Below are 22,112 nucleotides of genomic sequence, written 5' to 3'. Positions count from 1 at the left end.
GCCATCGAACTAGCTTAGTTTTCAAACCAGCCTAGTTCTAGCCATGCAGCTAGCCTATACTCTAGGAGCTTCCCAGAGTGTAGTAGTTACCTAATTACCTTCTTTGCAAGCCCTTTCTCGTTGTTCTCCTATCTATCGAGAGTCCTATATTGGTCTCTCTGCGAGCATATCTCTATAGCTGGCCAGGTCCTTAGCTTTGGTCATTGGCGGCACCACACAGCTAAGTATTCTACTGTCTCCTAGCCTGCTAGTCGAGGAGGCCTGCAACAGAATTCGCAATTGCTTCAAAGGACTGGAAAGTCAAAGGGCCAATGCAACCTCTAGCAATCGAAGAAGCTACAGAGACTATTGCAGCCTGGAGAGCCCAAGGCAAAGACTCTACAGAGCTCTCAATAAGGCCTGGAAGGCTAAGTGGGCCCAAGAAATCATTAATCGACTACAACGGTACAGGGCCCAGAGCTAGGCCCTATGTCACGGGATTCCCCGTTCCTGTTCTCATAGTTATGTCATATGCTTGCGGTTATGCATACGTCATAGGGTCTGATCATACGTCTATGGTCATGCTTACGCATAGGCCTCTGCTCCAGTACTTAAGGTCTGGTTGCACGCCCATTCCTGTCATCTAGCTCTTGCTCTCGTTGTAGCAATATCGATCTTGTATGTGCGAGCTGACCAGCCCTTGGGTGGTGCCCGTCACACCCTACCCACCGTACAACCAGCCGATCTGTCATTGGCCGAAACTTGACGAAAGGTGTCACGGGCGGGACAGGCTGATAGTCCAATGGCAGTTGTATTCGTGCTAAGCTACAATCTGGGCTCTATTCCGTCAGGTACGGGCAGGCTTGATTGTCAAGACGTAGCTCGAGGAGCTACGAACAGATCTCGCGGCAGCGAGGTGCAGAATCTTCAACCCACAGGGGCCCGTGCTTTCCACATGCCGGGTTCCACCCATGGGTCCTGGCAGGCACGGCGCAATCGCCGTGACAAAAGGGCACTAGAAAGGCACGAGGGCCTCACGAAGACCGAGAGCTCTCTATTAACCCAGGCCCAGACCAGCGCTATAGGCCTTAAAGACTTCATCTTCTGGGCCAGGGTCTCTCGAATACCTACCTTCTATTGCGAATGCGGCCAGGGCAGGAAAACAGTGGAACACTTAGCTGTGTGGTGCCGCTAACCACCGAAGCTAAGGACCTGGCCGGCTATAGAGATACGCTCGCAGAGAGACCTGTACAGAGCTCTCGACAGATGGGAAACCAAAGAGAGAAGGCTTGCAAGGAAGGTGATGAGGTAGCTACTATGCTCTGGGAGGCTCCTGGAATATAGGCTAGCTGCACGACTAGAACTAGGCTAGTTCGCTAGCCTAGTCAGCTATTTACACCTTTCTTTTCGCTGTAGTAGGTAGATTCAGGACTTCAGACTGGTATAGAGGAGACAGAAGTTTTTAGTCCAGCTTTATAGGCATGATTTTCCTTCGTAATTAGTAGTAGAGGATCCGGCGAGCCCTAGGGCACAGTGGTATAGGAATAATAATAATAATAATGTTCAAAATTTTAGTAGATATAGCTATCCTCATTCGGTCTTCAGAATATAACTGGCCTCTCTACAAATAAACGGTGTGAACTGCATCAGATCTTGAAACAAACTTGAGCACTACAGTGAGTACCGTAATCTCACCTGTATCGCACAACATGTGTACAAATACGCATTCGACCAAGCAAGTTTACTGCCCCTTTTCAGGTTGCTTGTCTTTCACCACCATGTTTGACAGGGAACTGGCAGCTCAAACATACCGCCTATATCAGGAAGACATTTTCAGGTTCCTCAAACACCTAACTCAAAAAACGTCCCAGCAGAAAAGAATGAGCTCGAGAGGTAATGTATTAGTACCAAACATGAATACAAAAAGGAAAGCCCCAAACTCCATGCCCAGATAATATTGCTCCCCACGTCCAGGGTTGGTCCCTGCTCTCTGTCCTGCTGCCCAGGTTGCTGCCAGCCCGCTCGCCGGCTGCTCCATCCCTCCGCCGAAAACAGCAATGTCCCTCTACAAACAGCACAGAAAAATCAGAAAGGGCGACCAAGGTTCCCATCTAAGTGTCTAACTGGGATGGAGCGCGCAAAGCAGCAGGCGGGCATAAGCAAGCATGTCTACCTCACCTTGGCCCTTTCCCAACCCGAGCAACACCTCCATTCTTCCCCATCTTCCCCATCTCCTCCGTCTCGCCGTCTCCATCTTTCCGTCGATGCTGCAACCGGCACCAAATCATCGCCCGACCTTCGTCGAATCCGTGTTGGAAACATGATCGCAATGTTGGGTCTTCAAGATCGGAATTATTGGGGCTCGTTGTATGAAGCTCGGTAAAGCGGACGTAGGCGGGGTTGGGTAATTCCTAGAAAGGATTGTCGCAAGGAGCAAGGGCCCAGCCAACTGCTTTTCGAGCATAACTGTCATGAATCATCCCGCGTCAATCCCTCTGATGAGCCACAGCCCCCCATCCCAGACACCTTACACTCTCTCCGGTCACGTGATTAGCAGCACCCCTTACCGCTGGCACCCCCACTCTGTTCTCCAACGTTCACCGCCGGCCCGGCACCGGCCTGCTCGGGCTTCGACGTGTCGATGATCCGCTTCTTGATGTCGGCCGCAAGGCTGTAAAACGCTTGGTCGATGTTGTGGTTGGTCTTGGCCGACACCTCGAGGAAGGGAATGCCCAGCTCGTCGGCCAGCTGCTGGCCTCGCTCCGTCGACACAACCCGCTTCTCCTCCCAGTCGCACTTGTTGCCGATCAGGATCTTGTTGACGCCCTCTGTCGCGTGCTGCTCCACGTTGGCGAACCAGGTTCGAATGTCTGTTGTGTTTGGTTAGTCCCCCCGTCAGCCAGAATAATTGCGAAGGAAGGAGACTGTAGCGGCGTGTATCTTTGGTGACGCACTGTTGAATGACCTCTCGTCGGTCACGTCGTAGACCAGCAAAATCCCCATCGCGCCCCGGTAGTACGCCGTCGTGATTGTCCGGAACCGCTCCTGCCCGGCCGTATCCCAGATCTGTAGCTTCACCCGCTTGCCATCGAGCTCAATCGTCCGGATCTTGAAGTCGATGCCGATGGTCGTGATGAAGGACGGGGTGAACGAGTCCTCGCTAAAGCGAAGCAGACAGCATGACTTGCCAACGCCCGAGTCTCCGATCAGCAGCAGCTTAATCTGTTTAGAGAGGACATTGTCAGCATCTTGTGCGACACCGCAGCTTGCGCCGTATCCGTAGCATTGAGGGGCGATGACAACTGCTGCATAAGAGAGGCCGCATTTACCAGGAAGTCGTAGTTCCTGTTACTCGACGACATGGTGCAGGTGTGAGGCGGCAGCGCCGGCTACAAATCGGATCGTTTCGATAGTCAGGGAGGCCGGGGCGAAGTGAAGTGAACTCGAGTGCAGGAACGGAGGTCGTGACAGATTCGGCGTGTCTGCTGCAGTATGCAACAAGACCCAAAAGTGCTGTCTCAATGGCGTTCCGCACGTCCGGCGTAGGGTGCGACAAGGTCGAGCTGGAAGAGTGCCGTATCACAAGTTAGTATTGCGCCTGCATGGTACGTGGCTTTGTGCTGATGCGATGGTGGATGCGACGCCCCAAGATGCTGGCCCGAGACTCCGCGGCAAAATGGCCCGCTCAACCAGTTAAATGTGACTTGTACCGGAGACCAACACAAACAGCGGCGGTAAGAGCCACAGTCGGGGAGGACGGGGACGGCTGACGCACCTACAAGACGGAAGCTTGGAACCAAGAATCAAGGCACCGGTTTCCCAAGTGACCACGGCCAGAAAGAGGTTGATTCAATGGTGCGGCCCTTTTTCAGCCGCAAGTAAATCCTCGATGGTCTCAGCGGCGCAAATCGAAAAGGAAATGCCAACAAGAGCCCTCGTCGTTTTGCAGGATGTGAGCCGCAACAAGTCGTTTCAGATGCAATGCAGAACGTCGAAGGTTCTTGGCATCTTGGGATGGGAGCCTTGGTTTCGTGACGAGACAGAGTTGAAGTGGCGCATTCTGGCCCCAGCAATAACCCGCCCAGGGCATCGTCAAGTCAGTGAGCCGACCCACTTATCCTTACTCCATTATTATTACTGTACCTTTACTTCCGTACCTACAGTAGTTACCGTACCAGATCGCCATGTACACATGTCAGGAGGAAACTGACAACTTGTCGACGGCAATGGCACTTCAGCTCGAACAATGTTCGTGGCGGAACAGGCAACATGAATAATCCCAACTCCATTTTGACGTGCTATGCTTTTAGGCTCCATACGTTCCCAAATGCTTCGCTAAGCCAGATGACAAGCATGTTATAAACTTGTAGAAGACTACCTCATTCCCCCCAACCACTCGGCGTACGCCCACCGTATCCTCTCTAGCGCCTTCATCTGCACCTGAATTCCCTTCAGATTCGCCAATTCATCCAGGTCCTCGATGAACTCCTTCTCGACATCGCCAGGGAGCGCGTCATGGGCCAGCCCTCGGAGAACGTGGACTTCGCAGACAAGAAGGCCATGGTCTCGGTACGAGATGATATTGTTTTGCGACGTGGTCGCCTCGGAGAGTATCCTGTCAATCTTACGCAGCACCCGCACGCTGCGTCTGACCCGCCGTCCCCGGCGCAGGCCCTTCCGGCTGCCGAAGAGGGTCCTGAGATACTGGATAACTCCGATCGAGACTGACAAGAAGAGACGTTAGGTGACAAAATAGTAGGAGGGGCGCTGACATGAATGGAACTCACCAAGGATGCCGGGAGTCAGCCCGACAAAGCCGAATACTAACTCCTGGCTCTTGAGCAGCGCATCAATGCCACTGATGGCCACCTCGAGGTCGACCTTTGTCTTCTGCACCTGGATAAGCAGCGACCGTACCAATTCCCCTCTTACAGCGCCCACAATCGGCCGACGCAGGTCTTTTTCGTATGCCTTCAACACGGGTGTAACGTCTCCCTCCTTCACTCTGGACCGAATCTCGCCAATCTCGTGCTCGGTGATGGACGGGTTTCCCACGGCGATGTCGGGATTATCCATCGCAAACTCCACCACCATACGCTCCAAGCTTTCCCGGTCCGCCCTCAGGCTATCTCGGCTCATGACGGAGATTTCGCTGTTGGAGTTGTGCCGGATGGTGCCGATGATCTTGCGGATGGGGTCCACCACCCAGTTGAACCAGAAGTCGCGTGTGGTCGCGCCAAAGTCTCGAATCCAGTTAACGATGTCTTGTTGCCTGTTGACTAGTATGCGCAGGATTGTAGAGGAGGATACAAGGAGGGCCGCTGCCGGCAGCCAGTATCTGACAAGCCTTGACGGCCGTCCATTCTGGCGAGCGAGGCCTGCCATGGCGGCACTATGGTTCGGTAATCCTTTTTGAAGCAGTCCGAGCAGCCGCCGCGCAAGGACTGCCGGCCTCTCGGCCGGATGGCAATCCTCAATGTGGATCGACAATTCAGGGTCTTCTTCGACGCCTGCAAAGACCTTGTCCTCGAATTCCGAGACGGAGAGGTCTAAAAAGAGGACGCTCTGTAGGATCATGTCCATGAGGGCGACGCTCCGCTCCAGCATGCCCTTCCACTCGTCGCTATATGTCTCCTCGGTGATGCCGAAGTTGAGTCCCTCGTCCAAGAGCACGCCTAGTCCAGTCGCCGTCATCTCCCGGAGTCTCCGCAGCCGTTTCTGTTTCTGCCGGGCTTCGGAACGGCCAATGTCCACGCGGGAGAGAATCTTGCGCTGGATATCCGCGATGGATCGGTCAGCGACGCTTTGCCTTACAATGCCATAGAACTGGCGCCAGTGTCTGGACAAGTAAGGGTACAAGGACTTGAATCCTTGGGGCTTGCGGCGCTGTCCGCTCGCATCGTGCGGTGCCGATGACACCTCTTCTGCTTCCCATGCCTGTCCGACAATCTCATCTCGATACAGCCGTTGGAAGCGATCCACGCTCTCATAGTAGACGTCCTTGGACCATTTCCACATGCGCAACGGCGACGTCTGCACCGTGTATAAGAAGCTGTGGGAGTACGAGCCTAATACCTCGTCCCAGTACCAGATGTCGTCGCTCAGCGGAAGGATCTGGTCAAGCAGGGTGCTCATCAGGAGGCCATACGTCTGCACGGTGGCCTTGCCCACCAGCAGCCACTCGACGTCAGTCTCATACTGGCTCTTTGCCTCTAACGACTCGACGGACGGCAGCTCGCCCGTCAAGCCGGACTGCCGCAGTAGCCTCTGGATCCGTGGGGACGAGAGGTGGGCACCCGAGACGGAGCCAGATGACAGCGCCTTGACGATGCCCAGGAGCTCGTTGACGCGGGGCGAGGTGAGTGCCGAAGCAGCAGTGGCGGCGTCTACAGCTTGCAGCTCTCCATCGTGATCCGGCCCGTGTGTCAGGGGCACCAGAGAGACGCGGTCAATCCGTGTGTCTAGACGGCGGACCTGACTGAGAGGCGGGAGAAGTTGAGGTTAATGTTGTGCGCTTTTCAGCGGAGATCTGCCGGGATAGTACTAACTCGGCCACTATCGACATTGTGGTGTGATGCTCCAATTGGGGCTGAGGAACGTCCCGCCGCCGGAGTGGAAATGCGATTCCGCTTTGCTCAAGAAGTGCGCGTCAAAGTGGCGAGTTTGCGTGGCTGAGCCAATGAGCCGATCAGGATATCTAGTTGGTTTCGGATGTTGCGAGCTCCGGAGGCGGAAAACCAGTTGATCAGTCCACAGTGGAGCGAGGAGATGTTGGTTCTTCTGGAGCCAGAGAAAATCTGTTTGTTGGGTTATCGCCTAAGATATTGGGCTGACACCATTCTGTCCTAGAGACAGAGTTGCCGTTGTTAGCGGAATTGCCGAATAAAGCGTGAGTGGTAACAGTTTATCTCATTCCTTCGCCCTCAGATGGTTGAGTTTCGGAGAAAACAAACAACGGATGGATGTCCACGTGAAATGCAGAGACCTGTCTGGGTGGCTCTTGTTGCCCTTTCGACTGAAACTGGGCCATGATCTCATATGACCCCAGCTTTTTCAAGTTCAAACAAACTTCTGACACCGTGCTGATATCAGAATACTGCATAGTTGCATAGAAACTGAATCGATTAAAAGATATCCATTTGCAGCAGCTTAACGTAAAGCACAAGACTATGTTTCTTAACTTAACTGATGACGTGGCTCAAACAAACATGAAGAGGGAACCTGCTTTTGCCGCCAGAGACATACTGGATACTGCATGGTGTTTATTTGTGAATCACAGGTTGTTGCATGCATGCACCTACCAGCTGTTTCAAGCTTGGCAGGCACCGAGCTGCCGGAGCTTTGCTCAGCAGTTCAACTGATCTGCACCAGCCAATGAGTGCTCTCAACTGCCCCACTTGGCGTATTCGGGAAGCGGAATCCCGCCTTCACGCGTGTGGGCCGATTCTGGTGCCATTGGCTCGATGGACCTTGAGATCCTTGAGATTGCGACCGCCAATTCCAGGCGATAAAAATCCCATTCACCCCTGACACGGATGCTGCTCTTTCCCCTTCACCATCACCTTTGCAACGGAGTATCGACCTTGGAGGCGGACTTCTTCCCTTCTTACGTTCGGCCTGCCAGTTCCGGGCTCGCGTTGTCCATTTTCCCTCTTCCATATACCGCGCTACAACTGCGCATCACCACCCAACTTTCATCGCCACCATGGCGTCTGCGGTTTTGTAAGTAGTGGCTCCCTGATCACGGGCGTCTCTGCGACAGATGAAACTGACAGGCTGCTGCAGGAACTCGACCATCACTGGTCTGAGCTCAACGGCTTCCCTCACGGCCGTCTTCGATGAAGTCTCCAAATACAATGTTCAGCTGAACGTCTTCGAGCGCCTGTGGGCCGTACGTACACTCCGCCTGTGCCCCATCGCACAACGCAAAACAATTTAACTCGATCCGCAGTCCTGGTACCTCTGGATGCAGAACGATATTGTCGCCACGGGTATCATGAGCTTCGTCATGCACGAGATCGTCTACTTCGGGAGGTCACTTCCATGGATGATAATCGACGCGATCCCCTACTTCAACAAGTACAAGCTGCAGAATGTCGGTTCTTGCCTGTCCTGCTTTTTTCTGTCGTTGCTAACCCACTGGCAGACCAAGGTGCCGACATGGAAAGAACAGTGGGAGTGCGCGGCGCTCGTCCTGCTCAGCCACTGCACAGTTGAGCTCCCCCAGATCTGGCTGTTCCACCCGTTGGCGACCTACTTCGGCATGGACTATGGCGTTCCCTTCCCGCCGGCGTGGAAGATTGCGATGCAGATTGCCATCTTCTTCGTCATCGAGGACGCTTGGCACTATTGGTTTCACAGGGCGCTGCACTACGGCCCGCTGTACAAGGCGATCCACAAGCTGCACCACACGTACAGCGCGCCTTTCGGACTCGCCGCCGAGTACGCGTCCCCGATCGAGGTGATGCTTCTGGGTTTTGGTATCGTCGGGTCGCCCATCGTCTGGGTCTCGCTCACGGGCGAGCTGCACCTCATCACCATGTACCTGTGGATCGTGCTGCGCCTGTTCCAGGCCATCGACGCCCACTCGGGCTACGACTTCCCCTGGAGCCTGCGCCACATCCTGCCCTTTTGGGCTGGCGCCGACCACCACGACCTGCACCACGAGCGCTTCATTGGCAACTACGCCTCAAGCTTCCGCTGGTGGGATTACTTTCTCGACACCGAGGCCGGCGAGGCCGCCAGCAAGAGGCGCCGCGAGAAGAAGCTGGCCGAGATACGGGCCAAGAAGGCTCAATAATCACCGCTTCCTCCTTTTGGCGGACGTGGGCCCGCTGAGGATGTCAACGGACATCGACTGACTGACTTTAGCATTCTCGCGTGGGGATTGAGTGTGCAAGCCAGGCGGTTTGTCAATGATGTTATTGGCAAGTTGTGAAGACAGGGATTGGAACCAATCTACTTATGACGTTTGTGACGCGACGATAGCACACGAGACCCGGGGGTATACACAATAAGTAGACTACTACTATCACTGGCCACTATGGAAAGGCAGGCAGAAGTGGACGGCGCAGTCTTGGGCAAGGACGTTCGTCGGCTGGCAGTGCATGATAATCATTAATAGTATTAAACGCCCACCCATCATCCGTTTGTATGGTATTGTACACGTGTATACTCCGTAATGGCATTGCATTGCATAGGTACGTTCCCAGTCTTTTGATCCCACCTAACGAAACAGTTACGTACAAACCCGCCCGATTTCACCCCACAGCGCCTCCGGCTGCCGCCCTGTACGCTCTGTGTGAGGCCGCTCCCTCCCCGACCTAGCTCGGTGGTTGGTGTTTGGCAGGCACGGACGCAAGTATCCATTGATATTATTCACTTTCTCGGCACGCAGCAATCACCGGCCGAGCCAACCGCCCTGGCGGCCAGCCCAGCGAGCCCACATGTTGCTGTCCCACCAGTCTGCTGCTGCTGCTGCTGCTGCGGTCCTCTCCCTGTTGGTTGAGACGGCGATGGCTGTGTTGACTGCTGCTCCTGCTCGGCGACCTCGCCAAAGTCTTGGGCCAGCTGGTCGCATTGCGCTGCCAGCTCGATGTCCTTTGCTGAGAGGCCCTTTGGGTGGTGGGTTGTCCAGCGGATGAAGGTTGTGTTGAAGACCTATGTGGGCATGTTTAGTCAGAGGGGGGGGCCACGGGGAGGTAATCGACTTTGAGTAGGAGAGGTTATGTGGCAAGGGAGGTTGATGAGGAAAATGAGGGTAGAGACAAAGAAGAGTGAGATGAGGGATCGGGCGGGTACGAAGAGGAAATATAGTCATAGAAGGCTGTCACAGCAACAACGGACGGTTAAGAAGTGGAAATAGGGTTTGGATCAAAATTCCACAGGTGAGACGCACGTTGGACCACTCTGGGTGATGGTTCTTGATTTTGCATTGCAAGGAAACGGCCGTCATGAAATCCTAAGGACTGCGTCAGTCGTATTGTCCTCTACAATGACACTCCAGGTCGTAGTTCATACTAACCCATGTCTTGGCAAATGTCTTGAATTTGAACTCGCGCTCGAGTGCCTCGCCGTCCATGGTGAGATTCCACCGTCCTCCATTGGATGTAAGCAAGGGAGAGAGTGTGGATTCGAGGGCGGCCAGGTCTGAGCCGGCCGAGAACCTGGGCTGTTGCTTGCTGCCGGTGCTCATGTGGGCGGTTGTGATGGCGAGAATCCGGGTGAGGATGAGAGGGGAGGAAGATTGTCGATGGGCGAGAATAACGAGTGGTGATGATGCACGGCTGATGGGAATAAAATCCTGTGTTGACCGCTTCAAGCTGGGAAATGCGAGTGATGCTGGGCTCACTCTTGAAAGACGTGAAGGCCTCATTGCTGATGGCCGACGGAGGTAGTTGATTTCCACCAAGTCTTGGACCAATCGAGCTCCAAGACAGATGTACGGAGGTAATTACCGCGATATATTGCAAAGAGCGGGAGCTAGTACCGTATTCTACAACTGCTATCGGCTGTAATAGCAGCTTAAGGCTTTTTCTCCACCTTATGAGTTACGATACAGGCAGCCATAATAGCCGGATGTTATTTTCAATTTCAGATTCTAGAAGGTACTATAAAGCTCTGACGTGTTTTATCAGCGAGTGCACTCGCTGATATGGTGCATTCGCTGATAAAACACGTTATATATTCCATAAATATCTACAGGCCTGAGAAAGGTTTGTGGAAGGCCACTTGTCACGGATATAGCCGCATGCAGACCCGAAGGGGCGCGAAGGGAGCGTCCCAAGCCAATCATTTCGGATATGGGTATAGCCAATCACGAGGGCAGTGCGAAGTCCTGTCTTCGCTCCATTTAGGAGCGATGGGAGCGTCGAATGCTCCCAGCGGACTGGGAGCGACCTCCGCTCCTAGCGCTCCCCAAGGACAATGGGAAAAGGAGGTATATATAGTCTACGATCTCTAGGCCTACGGGCATCACGGTAGCTTCCTCAGTAAGCAATACAAGCAGTTAGCTACACCAACTATTGAGATATTTGCTTGTGCACTTATTGTAAACCTTTTGGCTTCACCGAATTTCACCCTGTTGACAAGTTATAACCTTTAGCAGTCTTTTTCAGAAGTTTGGCCTTCGAGATTCGTCACAAATAGCCTACTACCTAATGAGCAGATGGGTAATAGAGCTAGTTGATCTAATGAACTAGCTATACAGCTAGTAGTGTAACGGGCTGGGCCCGGTGCGAGCCTCGGCGACTCTCGGCCGATACCAAGACCCCTGATGAGGCTATTCCCACTCGCCCCACAGCACACCGAACCTTCTAGCAACGCGCTCAGACCAGCGCGCCGACGAGGATAAGTATGCTTGCGAGCTACCAGAGTCTGTCGTCTCTCCTTTTCTTCTCCAAGTTCAGTGTACTCGTAGAGTCGTCATCAGCTAGTTGCAATATACTACCTGAGACCGTTACAAGTAGTTACTCAGATTCAGGAGGCTTAGAGACAAGGAGCAACTACCTCTCTACTATAGCTAGATATATCTAGAGGCTTTGATATAGTCAACCATACAAGACTACTAGATACTCTCTGGGTCTGCAGCTTCTCTAGGTAGCTAGTGCGGTAGACTAAGGCCTGGCTCGAAGGTAGAACGGCTACGCTCTACTTTGACAGCCAAGCTATAAAGCCTATACCAATCAAGGTTGGGATCCCACAGGGCTCCCTACTATCCCCGATCCTTATCACGGGTGGTGACAGGCAATACTAGGTGATCTGGTAGTATTGCTAAGATCGCACAAGGAACCAGAACTCTGTGGGCTGTGCGCAGCCGTGGGAAAACCCTGCAGGGCAAGGTGGGGCTGCGCACAGACCAAGAGGATGGCAACGCAAGACCCACTCCAGTGAGCTTGCCTTATCTAATCTACATGGAATACAACCCTAACCCTGGCACGGGCATTGCCCGTGACAATCCTTTTTATTATTTATTGCTTCTCTATATAGGGCGTTGAAGGAAAGCATCTAGGAATAGCTGTAGTGAGCTTTGCAGACGATACTAACCTCCTAGGATTTGGCCGAGGGCCTTAGGCCAATTGCTGGTACTAGAAGAAGGCCTGGAAGACCTGCCTACAATGGGCAGAGTCTAGAGGGATAGTCTTTACCGGAGAAAAGAGCGAGCTGATCCACGCCAATAAGGCCAAAGGCAATAGCCAAACCCAGTCAACCTGACCTACCTATAGAGCTAAGGCTTCGACGCTATATAGCCTATACCTTCTAGCCGGTTCCTTGGAGTCTTGCTAGATTAGAAGGCCTACCGGGAAGTTATTGAACGAAAGCGAGAACACAGGACTTTGCACTATCTAGAATAGCTGCTAAGATCTAAGGCCTAGCTCTAGCCAAGGCTAGAAAGGCCTATACTAAGTGCATTCGCAGTACCCTAGCCTATAGAGCTTCAAGCTTCTACCAGCCTACCCCCATTGGAGGTCAGCCATTGGGCATTGCAAAAGACTCCCAGAAGGCCCAGAACAGGAGTCTATAGATAGTGGCCGGGGCCTACAAGGCCCCTTCAACCCGACACCTTGAGGCCGAAACGTAGGTTCCTCTACTAGACCTTTAATCTTAACAAGAGGCTAGCCGACTTCGAAGACAGGCTCCAGAATCCTACACTCCTGACTCCTCAGCCCTCTCAGCTGACAACAAGGCCTGCAACTAGGCCTGCAACTAGGCCTACAACAAGGCCTCTTCTAAGATACTAGCCTCCTAGTCAGCTAGTTAACGAGACCTGTAATAGGTTCCATAACTGCTTCTAAGTGTAACTGTCTCAGGAGTATATTGCAACTAGCTGGTGACGACTCTACGAGTTTGTCTCGAATGGAGAGAGAAGAAGAAAAAGAGTGAAAGACTATGCAAGATATCTGCCGTCTTATACCTCCACATCCTTAGCCTGTGCGCCGATATCGAACAAGATAGAAGTCCACCGAATCTCGAGTCTTGGCCGAGAGTTTGCCGAGGCCTTTACGGGCCAAGCCCGTTACAGACTGTAGCTTAGCCCAAATACAATTGTCATTGGATTATCCATCTGACCGCCGTGACAATAGGCCTTAAGGACTTCCTCTTCCGAGCTAAGGTCTCTCGAACACCTATCCCCTACTACGAATGTGGCCTGGGCAGGGAGATAGTACAATACTTAGCTGTATGGTGCCGCCAACCACCGAAGCTAAGGACCTAGCCGGCTATAGAGATACGCTCGTAGAGAGATTTGTATAGAGCTCTCGACAAGTAAGAGAACAAGGAGAGAAGGCTTAAGGGTGGTGATTTAGGTAGCTACTATACTCTAGGAGGCTCCTGAAGTATAGGCTAGCTAGCAGCTAGAACTATGCTAGTTCGACAGCCTAATTAGCTATCTGCACCTTTCTTTTCGCTATTCTAGATAGATTAGGACTTCAGACTAATATAGAGAAGACTGTCACGGGCGGGACAGGCTGATAGTCCAATGGCAGTTGTATTCGTGCTAAGCTACAATCTGGGCTCTATTCCGTCAGGTACGGGCAGGCTTGATTGTCAAGACGTAGCTCGAGGAGCTACGAACAGATCTCGCGGCAGCGAGGTGCAGAATCTTCAACCCACAGGGGCCCGTGCTTTCCACATGCCGGGTTCCACCCATGGGTCCTGGCAGGCACGGCGCAATCGCCGTGACAAAGACAAAGGTTTTTAGTCTAGCCTTGCAGGCATAGTTTTCCTTTGTAATAGACGGTAGAGGGTCCGGCGAGCCCTAGAGCATAGCGGTATATGAATAATAATAATAATAATACTTTATATCACTATATGGTATCTACTTTCATATTATATCTACGCAGCTTAGTTGCCGCTCGGGCGCTCTCAGCAGTTTCTCTCATCCAATAGCCCAGAACTCGCCGTCGATACCGGACCCACTGCTATTATCAGCCCGCTACCTTCGTAAATAGAGACGTCTTGAAGAGGAAACAAGTAGGGACCCATTATACGGAGTACCTCCGTACGATGCCAAGCATTTCTGAGTCGCGACTCAGGTGATCCGGGTGGCGCCATTCGCCGGCTCGGAAAAAGTTGAGCTTGAATGGAAGCCAAGACCCGACGGCCTGTGAATGTGGGCCATGCCGTTGCGCATCCGCTGCTCGGCTCCACCCATCGCGTGAAAGTTCACGGAATCAAACAACTGCTGACAAAGCACTGTATTCCGTCCACCCACTGGCTCCCAGAAACCTACAACAATCCATCAATGCAGCAGGAGGAAGACTCGTTGCATCGCATCTTGATCGGCCATTCGGCTTTCTCGTTCCCCAGACTGGTAAGCTAGCCTCCAGTTACGGCGCATTCTCACTCATGAACTGGCGCCGTCAATCCAACTCAGAGATCTCGATCCGATGCTGACATAACGTTGGGACAAGACCATTTGCAGCCAGAAATAGTTCTTACCTAAGGAGTTGTTTAGCCCAAGCTCAATCTGGGAATTCTCGGTGGCCACGCCCTTGCTGAGTCAGACTACGAGGTGCAGAAGATGTCCAGCAACATCAAGCTCGGTGAGTGATTCGCTTTTCGTTCTCAGCTTGCAGTCTGCTTTGGGGGTATGCCCTCGCAGCGGCACCACCTACATGGGAAGGCGCTCAAGCTCATGCACTGCATGGACAACGATGGACTCTCCAGCAATTGTCGCCAGCCTGCAACATGCATTGAGTTTTGAGTGACGATATCGAACCACAACCTGGAAGGGCGATGGAATATCAAGAGGATGGCTAGGCCGACTCTGCATTCCGCCGCGTCCATCTCCAAGCGCCACTCCATCCATGACAGCAATCTGTCATCGAGACGATAGCTACCTTTCCTCTCTTCAAAAGGAATGGCCCTGCCTAACACACATCCTTTCAAGATATCGGCCGGTGGTCTCCACGTACCATCATCCCGGAGGGCCATTCAAATCAACTCCCAACCCCCCTGATGTCCTACCCTTACGGACCCCCGGCGCTTTGCTCCGCTTGTTGGGGTACAAGAACCGCTGCATCCCATCCCTGCCTCACCCGCCGTCTTTCTTACCTAATTCCCCTCAGTTACCAATTAGACTCTGCGCACCTCATCGCCGCATCGTCGGTGTAAGTCGCCCAAGACGCCAGTGCGGTCCCTTCTTCCATTGCCTTAACGTCTCTCTTGTCACACATATGTCTTCCAGCTCCAAGCTTTGAACAAACTGGAACATAGGGTTTCAGAGACAGCGAAGAAGTAGCGCTTCAATGTGAGAAACACACTCCTGCCGCTTCTCACCTTAGAACCCCATTGTCGGCGGTCCCGATCGGATTTATAATCTGTCGACACAATTCCCAAGACTTCAGGCGCATCCCGGTGCATGACTCCTCTCGAGTTACATGTACTCCTTTCCTACAGTCCAGACTCCGAATGTCACCCCTGGCCCTTTGGCGTTTAAGTTGCAGGCCGGGTTTCCTTTAACAACTTACGCCAGTCAACTTGATCAAACAGACGACTTGCTCCATTCATGTGCTTCCCTTCCGCACCCCGATAAGATCTCTTTATTCCCCATCACATAGACAACTCCCAATCTTATTTGCTCTTCTTCTTATCGTACTGACACCCCTTTTGCTATTAGAGCAGAGTTCCCGCGAGCGTCCCGGGGTTGCAGCACCTACAGTTGCTCAGCCAGATCACCCCTTCTACCAACCTCTTAACTTTGCGAATCACTCGCAGCCGGCGCCTGAAGGGGCCGGGGCTAATAAGATTTCGTCCGGTTCAACTGCGCCCTCTTTTCCGCATGGCTATAGCCAATCTCAAAATCCACAGAGCGAGGCCCAGATTCATCCGGAACTGCGAGCAAGCCACGAGCAGCCTGCAGCCGCCCCATCTAACGCGCCTGCCCCCAACATGATTTCCCCCGGCCCTGGTATGCCGCAAGCAAACCCGGCCGTTGTCATGTCAGGCCCTTCTGCGGTTGTTGCTCCAGCGATGGGGCCAGCACAGATTGGAGAAGCAGCGGACGGGAGGAAAGCCAAGAGGGAATTATCTCAATCCAAACGCGCCGCTCAGAACAGGGCCGCTCAAGTTAGTAAACAGGCCCCTATCTTACGAAAAATGCTGACTGAGCCGTTCCGTACTACAGAGGGCATTCCGTCAACGCAAGGAGGGATACATCAAAAAGCTCGAGCAGCAAGTCAGAGATTACGGCGAAATGGAGATCACCTTCAAGGCGCTCCAGGCCGAGAACTATGCGCTACGGGACTATGTCCTTCGCCTGCAGTCTCGATTGCTCGACACCCACGGCGAATACCCCCAGCCGCCCGCGGGCATCAACCTTGCCCACCCCAGCAACCAGGCGGCACAGCCCACCTCCGGGGGTCCTGAAGCGCCTCAAACCAACGCCGCTCCCGCACCAAGCTCGAATCCGCTCGAGGTGGCCGCCCAGGCGGTTGCCGGGCTCAGTCGCAACGAGAATTACGCACCCGCCCGCACCGACGACGATGCGAGGACCGCTGAGGAGATTACGCGGCAGCTGCAGTCGGACGGCGGGCCGGATGGGTTGCCTGCCGCGCCAATGTAGGACAGTTTGGACAGTCTGGACAGCCTGGTCTGGGACATTGAATCCCGCCTGTGATTAATCTCGAGCTGACGTGGCCCGTGAGCGTGTGGTGAAGGGCCTGGTGGGACGCTTTTCTCCTGGGGCCAGTCGGGGTTCTCTGGGGGGTCGTGTCACCCGGCGAAGGTCGGGTGATTAGGGTTTGTCCCAGGAGACAGGAGGTTGCTACAGGCACTTCCCTTTCGGCGTTCTGATCTTCGGTCAGGCGTGTTGGCGCAGGTGATTGTGGCTGGTTGAGGGCCGGCTTTTTCCTTCCAGCTGTGTGACTGGTGTACGTAGGTGTTTGTTGCGTCTTGTTGTTTGAGCGGAGAAGACGCTGAGGTTGTGGAGAGGGTTATGATAATTATGAGATAGTCTTTTCAGGAAACTGCCCGCCGCATATGTCGCCCTGCTAGGGGTACGGTCTGTTTGGATATATGGAAAGATCGCAATACAGGCCCTTTTCTTCACTAACTGGTAGCCGTTTTTCCTTTTGAAGTAGCTTTCTGAGCATACTTGAGCTCGCTCGCTGCTGATGGACCAGGGCGTGTCATGACGGCGCACGCCCGAGTCCGTTGTTGGGGTTTCGAACTGGAGTCGAGATTCTGAGCCGCAGCGTCGCGAGAGGCACACAGCATCCGGAGGGGCCCATACTCGACAGCCTCCCTATACACATAGCAAGAGACACTAAGCAAGGCACATCAATCACACCAAGTCCATTTATCCCCCTAACCCGACCTACCTGCCGCCGAAAAACTCCTATTGCTGAACTAAGCGACAGGTATACCGTCTGGTCTACCGCACTGGGCACCGAGACTGGGGGAGGCTTCCGTGGATTCTCTCCCCCCTGCTAAGGCTAGAGAGAGGCCGTCCCCGTATATCCTCCCCGACGACCTTTCAAGCAAATGCATTCCCAAAATCATGCTCCTGCCCAAGCGAACAAAGTCAGCAATCTCGCCAAGAAGGACCAAAAAAATTTTATGTCCGTCAACTTCTCACCTTGATATAGTCCCCGCCCTTCTCCAGCCATTCCTCCCGCGTGACCCTCGTCCGCCGCGCCTCCTCCGTTCCCGCCCACCCGGCGGCCCCCTTCCACGCATCCAGCACGGCGTCCCCCGCCCGGCGAATAGCGAGCGGCGCGCCCGCAGGCAGCAGGGCCGTCAGCCCACGCCGGAGGCGCTCGTCAAAGTTCTCAAAGAGCGTATTCCCGCCCGTGAGGAAGACGTCCCTCAAAACCTCGTCCCTGGCCGCCTTCTCCAGCCCCGGGATTGACGGCAGTCGCTGCGTGAGGATATCCCCCGCAATCTCCACGATGCCGGCCTGGTCGATGCCCGCGATGGCGGTCGGCTGGAATAGGACCTCGGGCACGCGGATGCGCTCGACGTTGAGGTGCAGGCGGTGGGTCTCGGCGGGCGAGGACGGGTCGAAAGGCCGCGGGCCGTAGCGGAAGGCGTGCAGCAGCGACTTAGACCAATCCTTTTGGGCGTCGAGGGTCTCGTTGTAAGAGAAGTCCTTGTCGTAGGTCAGGAGGTCGGCCTCGAGGGCGCGGACCGCGGCTTCGAGGTCTTCTTCGCCGTCTTCTTCGTCATCGCTGTCGCCCTTATTGGCGCCAATGGCGACGCTGCGGTACACGCCCCAGTCGGCGTCGTCGGCGCCAAAATCGTCGTCGTCGCCTCCCCGACGGCGTTTGCGGCTTCCGGCGGCGCCAGTCGGGGCGTCGGAGGCGAGATTGGCGATATTTTTCATGCGGATCTGGCTGGCGAGGGATTTGCGGTTGCCCAGGTCGGCTTTGAGCCGCTCGCGGTCCTTGATTTGAGCGAGCTTGGCGAGGCGGGCCTGGCGCTTTCCTTCGAGCCAGCCTTCGAGGTCGTTGGTCCGCCGTTCTTCGTCGAGGCGGGCTTCCTCTGCTATCCTGGCCTTTTCAGCTTCCTTCTCGGCCTTGGCTCGCGCCCGGGCTTCGTGGTTCGATTTGAGCAGACGCTGCTGACGCTTCTGCTTCAAGCCCGCTTCGTCCAGTTGGTCGTCTGGCACATCGAGGAGGCTGAAGTCGGGGACCTCTTGTTCCTCCTCCTGTTCGCCACCGAGGTCTTTTGTACGGGCGCGCTTGATGGACTTTTCGAGTTCCCGAATCACTCGCTCCAAGGCCGCCTCGTCCTTAAGCTCTGCTTCATCCAGTATGCGCTTCGTCTCCTTCTTGTTTTGATCCACTAACCGGCGCTGGACGTCTTTGTAGTACTCGAGTTCCTGCTCTTTCTTCATAAGCCTCTCCAGGCGCATCTTGGCGGCCTGCTCTTGCAGCCTCCGCCCGCTCTCCTTTTTCCGCTCCGCAATCCGCGCCAGTTCCTCTTCGGTCTTTTGAATAACCACTTCTTCTGTATAGGGGAACTGGACGATGCGCTCCCTGTCCTCTAGCCCGGTCCAGTCCAGGTAGCGCGCGACTTCTTGATCATAATCCAACGACACGTAGCAGAAGTCCCGAACCATTTGCTCGGCTTGTGAGGAATTGAGCTTACCGGGAAACCCCGTGTAGTATTTGAGTCGGATGAGCTTGAGGAGGTATTCGGCGGCGTGCCATCCACCCCAGTTCAGCCTTATCGCCTGCGACAGCATGGCCTTGGAGTCGTATACTGGTATCAGATGTGTTGCGCTGTAGGACGAAGAGACGACAAGGCCCGTCTTGCCATGGTTGTGTCGATATGAGAAGAGCGAGTCAATGCCGTAGACGACACTCGGCGCGCCATAGCATTCGAAGATGGTCTCGTTCATGGCTACGCGAAGTCAGCGACACATGCAATCAATGGGCGGTGATGTGGCATGAACCCACTCTTCCTCGAGTATGGGAGGTTGGCGACAGCCTCTGTCATGACAATGGGCATGTCAATACCTCCCTCTGCGCCGTTCATGCCGAGCTTGATGAAGACGTGGTCGAGGACGTGCTCCATGACGTCCCAGTTGCTCACGATGCCAGTGCCAGCCTCAAATGCGTTACGGATGTGTCCTCGTGCAGTAGTGTCGGCATAGCAATCCTGGCCGGCGAAGGAGAAGGTCCTGTTCGCTTTGCGATCGCGGTACTTGGCCATGATAGGCGGTATGGCGAGCCGTGGCTTGGTCTCGAAGGACCAGCCTGCACGCACCGCAGACGAGCCTGCATAACGCCATCAGTTCGTCAGTACTATTGGGAAACAAACATTACGCGATTCAGGGGATTTGGGCTGCCTACCATTGTCGATGACGATGGCCGCCTGTCCCGCAGGCTGAGCCAGCGCCCGCTCCCTCCCGTCTATTTGTGGCGGTAGGTATTTCTCGAACTTGGCTTCCTTGACCGGGTAGACGTTTGGCGGGGGAAGGTTCTGCCAGGCGTCCCTTCGGCTGACCGTCTCGTCTATCGCAGAGGGCGCCATGCTCCTTCAATGGCCCAAAACTGCCAAATGGTTAAGGTAGCACTCGTTGACAGAATGGTTGGTGGTAATGTTCTATTGACGGTTCATTGTTTTGATATGCGCGGGCCTGCGTGCCGCAAGTTGCTGCCCGTCTGTGGCAAAGATTGAGAGGATTGCAAGTGCGCAAGAAATTGCTGCCGCGCAGCTTGCCGGTTGCTATGTAAGTATGCTTCATCGAACCAAGCTCAGGGATCGCGTCTCACTGTGGGACATGCGTCGGACGGCGCAGCGCACAGTGTGGGGCCAAGGTAAACAGCCATGTGGTTAACGGGGTATGAGGTATTGTTACATGTACCTAAACCTCAGGAATACGTTGACGACCACCTCGATGTCTACATGAGTGAGAGTGTCAATACCAGATTATCTCGATTCACTCAGACACCTCAGGTCTTTACGAAATACAGCTAGGATAGGTGTCCCAAAAGCTCACGTAATCCATTGGCTAATGGTTTTTATCTCTGGCCCACTATCTTGCTGGACCATCATCACAAGAACCAACAAGCGACTCCCAAAAGGGGTTCTCGTTCATACTGGCTCCTTCAAGTTGTCGGTTGCTAGTACATAGGAGTGGAGTCAGTAGGTGCTCTTCTTCGTAAACCTTCATCGTACTCGCCTTCCAAATGAAATAGCACATTGGATTGGTAGTTCTTGAACATCTGGGCCACCAGCTCAATGTTCATGTTTTCTTTGTTGATCTCCTGAAACATGTCAGGCATGCGACTCTCAGTCATAGTGTGACACCGAGGGAGTTTCTCTTACCTGCAGAGTCTTATTCATCACCACGATAGCCTCGTTCAACTTCTCCTATCAATGCGAAATGATAAATAAGCATGGTAACTGACTAGACCTTAACACCGATCTGGCGTACGACGTTGGTGATGATGCGCGACAGCAGCAAGTTCTGCTGGTGTTCGTGTGGGCTCTCCTTCGTTGGGTTAGCAATGTGTTGGACGCAGTGCCTGATGATAGGAGGTCTCATACCATCCTATTAGATTTCTATCTCGCTGGCGGAACTCTTGCATTTACTTTTTGCTGTTGTTGTTGAGTCGACTCCATGGAACATCATCAGAGCCAAGGCCCCACTTGAAAGCACACAGTATTAATACAGTGTGACGTATCTGGGGCTTATGTGTCGGCGGTGAGAGGGGCAGAAGTGAAGATTAGCTGCAATCACTCTCCACCGCATAGCCATCGTCAATTCAAGAAAACAGAAGAACACGACCGCTTACACCAGTCGCCCAACAATGTCCAACCCCGAAGCTCAAGCGGCGCAGGCCGCACATCAAGCGCTCATGGAGCAGCTCGACATTCATTCGATCCACAAGACCTTCCGGAATCCGCAGTGGCGGCCCAACATCCGGCGCAACAAGAACATTAAGACCATCCTGGGCGACGCCTCTCGCAAGGAAGCTTCTGTCATCGCCACCCCACAGGACGATAGCGGCGCTGCGACTCCCGCGCCGCGAGACGACGACGGTCTTTCAACGAGCGGCACTTCAACCCCAGCGAACCCCTCGGCCGGCGGCACCCCGAACCTGCAGCCGAACTTGGCCCAGGCCTCGCGCAGTTTGTCCAAGCTCGTCCTCGAGAAGTCACTGATTGCATCTTCCAAGCCGGCCAACGGCGCGTCCTCGGCGCCCACAGCAACCTACACCAACATTGAGAGCGCGCCCAGCCTGGCTCCGCTGAAACACTACTGCGACGTGACGGGTCTGCCCGCGCCCTACATGGACCCCAAGACGAGGATGCGCTATCATAATCGTGAGGTGTTTGCTATGATCCGGAATCTGCCGCAGGGCGTAGGCGAGCAATTCTTGGAGGCGAGAGGCGCCCATACGGTCCTCAAGTAAACGGGCTTGGATACTGGGGACAAGCATTTGGTGGGATAGGGACGTTTCGTCCGTGTTGGGTTCTCAGACATCGCAACTATCGCTCAACCGGGGCAGGAGCACAGCTGCCTGTCTTGCTGCTTCCACCGATGAGTCTGAGTCTGTATCGCTCCCGCCTGTCTGAACGACTCGGACTCGGAACCAATCGCACCTGCCGTACGCCAAAGAGCCCGGCCGGTACAGTACATTATCAGCACACGGACAGACACTTTTGTAGACGGCTCT

The 22,112-nt window shown here is 54.2% G+C and overlaps 10 protein-coding genes across 10 annotated transcripts; 5 read left to right on the top strand and 5 right to left on the bottom strand.

The window, feature by feature from the left end:
- The first annotated feature begins 469 nt into the window (after window positions 1-469).
- On the top strand, window positions 470-1,423 carry N657DRAFT_300118 (uncharacterized protein). The gene has a single exon (XM_062786679.1). It carries the CDS (start codon window positions 782-784, stop codon window positions 1,172-1,174), a length of 393 nt encoding a protein of 130 aa, XP_062650022.1. The 5' UTR covers window positions 470-781; the 3' UTR covers window positions 1,175-1,423.
- A 598-nt stretch (window positions 1,424-2,021) lies between these two features.
- Window positions 2,022-2,515, top strand: N657DRAFT_300053 (uncharacterized protein). The gene has a single exon (XM_062786678.1). It carries the CDS (start codon window positions 2,108-2,110, stop codon window positions 2,360-2,362), a length of 255 nt encoding a protein of 84 aa, XP_062650021.1. The 5' UTR covers window positions 2,022-2,107; the 3' UTR covers window positions 2,363-2,515.
- Window positions 2,516-2,529: 14 nt separating this feature from the next.
- N657DRAFT_569248 (ras-domain-containing protein) lies at window positions 2,530-3,341 on the bottom strand (the record flags this gene model as incomplete). The annotated part of the gene is made up of 3 exons (XM_062788649.1): window positions 2,530-2,849; window positions 2,934-3,201; window positions 3,309-3,341. 3 exons carry the CDS (start codon window positions 3,339-3,341, stop codon window positions 2,530-2,532), a joined length of 621 nt encoding a protein of 206 aa, XP_062650020.1.
- Window positions 3,342-4,353: 1,012 nt separating this feature from the next.
- On the bottom strand, window positions 4,354-6,544 carry N657DRAFT_654672 (NCA2-domain-containing protein; the record flags this gene model as incomplete). Its single annotated transcript, XM_062794523.1, has 3 exons — window positions 4,354-4,703; window positions 4,767-6,457; window positions 6,528-6,544. The coding sequence occupies 3 exons, from the start codon at window positions 6,542-6,544 to the stop codon at window positions 4,354-4,356; spliced, it is 2,058 nt and encodes a 685-aa protein (XP_062650019.1).
- Window positions 6,545-7,470: 926 nt separating this feature from the next.
- N657DRAFT_614837 (methylsterol monooxygenase) lies at window positions 7,471-9,189 on the top strand. The gene is made up of 4 exons (XM_062790449.1): window positions 7,471-7,701; window positions 7,765-7,870; window positions 7,931-8,074; window positions 8,126-9,189. Exons 1-4 carry the CDS (start codon window positions 7,685-7,687, stop codon window positions 8,777-8,779), a joined length of 921 nt encoding a protein of 306 aa, XP_062650018.1. The 5' UTR covers window positions 7,471-7,684; the 3' UTR covers window positions 8,780-9,189.
- Window positions 9,112-10,585, bottom strand: N657DRAFT_643036 (transcriptional coactivator/pterin dehydratase). Its single transcript, XM_062792462.1, has 3 exons — window positions 10,004-10,585; window positions 9,878-9,940; window positions 9,112-9,639 (listed from the first exon to the last, which is right to left on the bottom strand). Exons 1-3 carry the CDS (start codon window positions 10,352-10,354, stop codon window positions 9,358-9,360), a joined length of 696 nt encoding a protein of 231 aa, XP_062650017.1. The 5' UTR covers window positions 10,355-10,585; the 3' UTR covers window positions 9,112-9,357.
- Window positions 10,586-15,918: 5,333 nt separating this feature from the next.
- N657DRAFT_654669 (uncharacterized protein) lies at window positions 15,919-16,543 on the top strand (the record flags this gene model as incomplete). Its single annotated transcript, XM_062794522.1, has 2 exons — window positions 15,919-16,047; window positions 16,106-16,543. 2 exons carry the CDS (start codon window positions 15,919-15,921, stop codon window positions 16,541-16,543), a joined length of 567 nt encoding a protein of 188 aa, XP_062650016.1.
- Window positions 16,544-17,455: 912 nt separating this feature from the next.
- Window positions 17,456-19,959, bottom strand: N657DRAFT_679215 (ARP5-like protein; the record flags this gene model as incomplete). Its single annotated transcript, XM_062796165.1, has 4 exons — window positions 17,456-17,485; window positions 17,558-19,326; window positions 19,383-19,703; window positions 19,779-19,959. The coding sequence occupies 4 exons, from the start codon at window positions 19,957-19,959 to the stop codon at window positions 17,456-17,458; spliced, it is 2,301 nt and encodes a 766-aa protein (XP_062650015.1).
- Window positions 19,960-20,241: 282 nt separating this feature from the next.
- On the bottom strand, window positions 20,242-21,076 carry N657DRAFT_299709 (DASH complex, subunit Dad4). Its single transcript, XM_062786677.1, has 5 exons — window positions 20,980-21,076; window positions 20,867-20,923; window positions 20,758-20,802; window positions 20,612-20,696; window positions 20,242-20,552 (listed from the first exon to the last, which is right to left on the bottom strand). Exons 1-5 carry the CDS (start codon window positions 20,980-20,982, stop codon window positions 20,524-20,526), a joined length of 219 nt encoding a protein of 72 aa, XP_062650014.1. The 5' UTR covers window positions 20,983-21,076; the 3' UTR covers window positions 20,242-20,523.
- Window positions 21,077-21,162: 86 nt separating this feature from the next.
- Window positions 21,163-22,050, top strand: N657DRAFT_299671 (uncharacterized protein). Its single transcript, XM_062786676.1, has one exon. It carries the CDS (start codon window positions 21,243-21,245, stop codon window positions 21,846-21,848), a length of 606 nt encoding a protein of 201 aa, XP_062650013.1. The 5' UTR covers window positions 21,163-21,242; the 3' UTR covers window positions 21,849-22,050.
- The last annotated feature ends 62 nt before the right edge of the window (window positions 22,051-22,112 follow it).

This window comes from Parathielavia appendiculata (genome assembly GCF_033297405.1).
Source record: "Parathielavia appendiculata strain CBS 731.68 unplaced genomic scaffold N657scaffold_3, whole genome shotgun sequence".
NCBI classification, from domain to species: domain Eukaryota; kingdom Fungi; phylum Ascomycota; class Sordariomycetes; order Sordariales; family Chaetomiaceae; genus Parathielavia; species Parathielavia appendiculata.
This window is presented reverse-complemented; position numbering and strand designations above follow the sequence as displayed.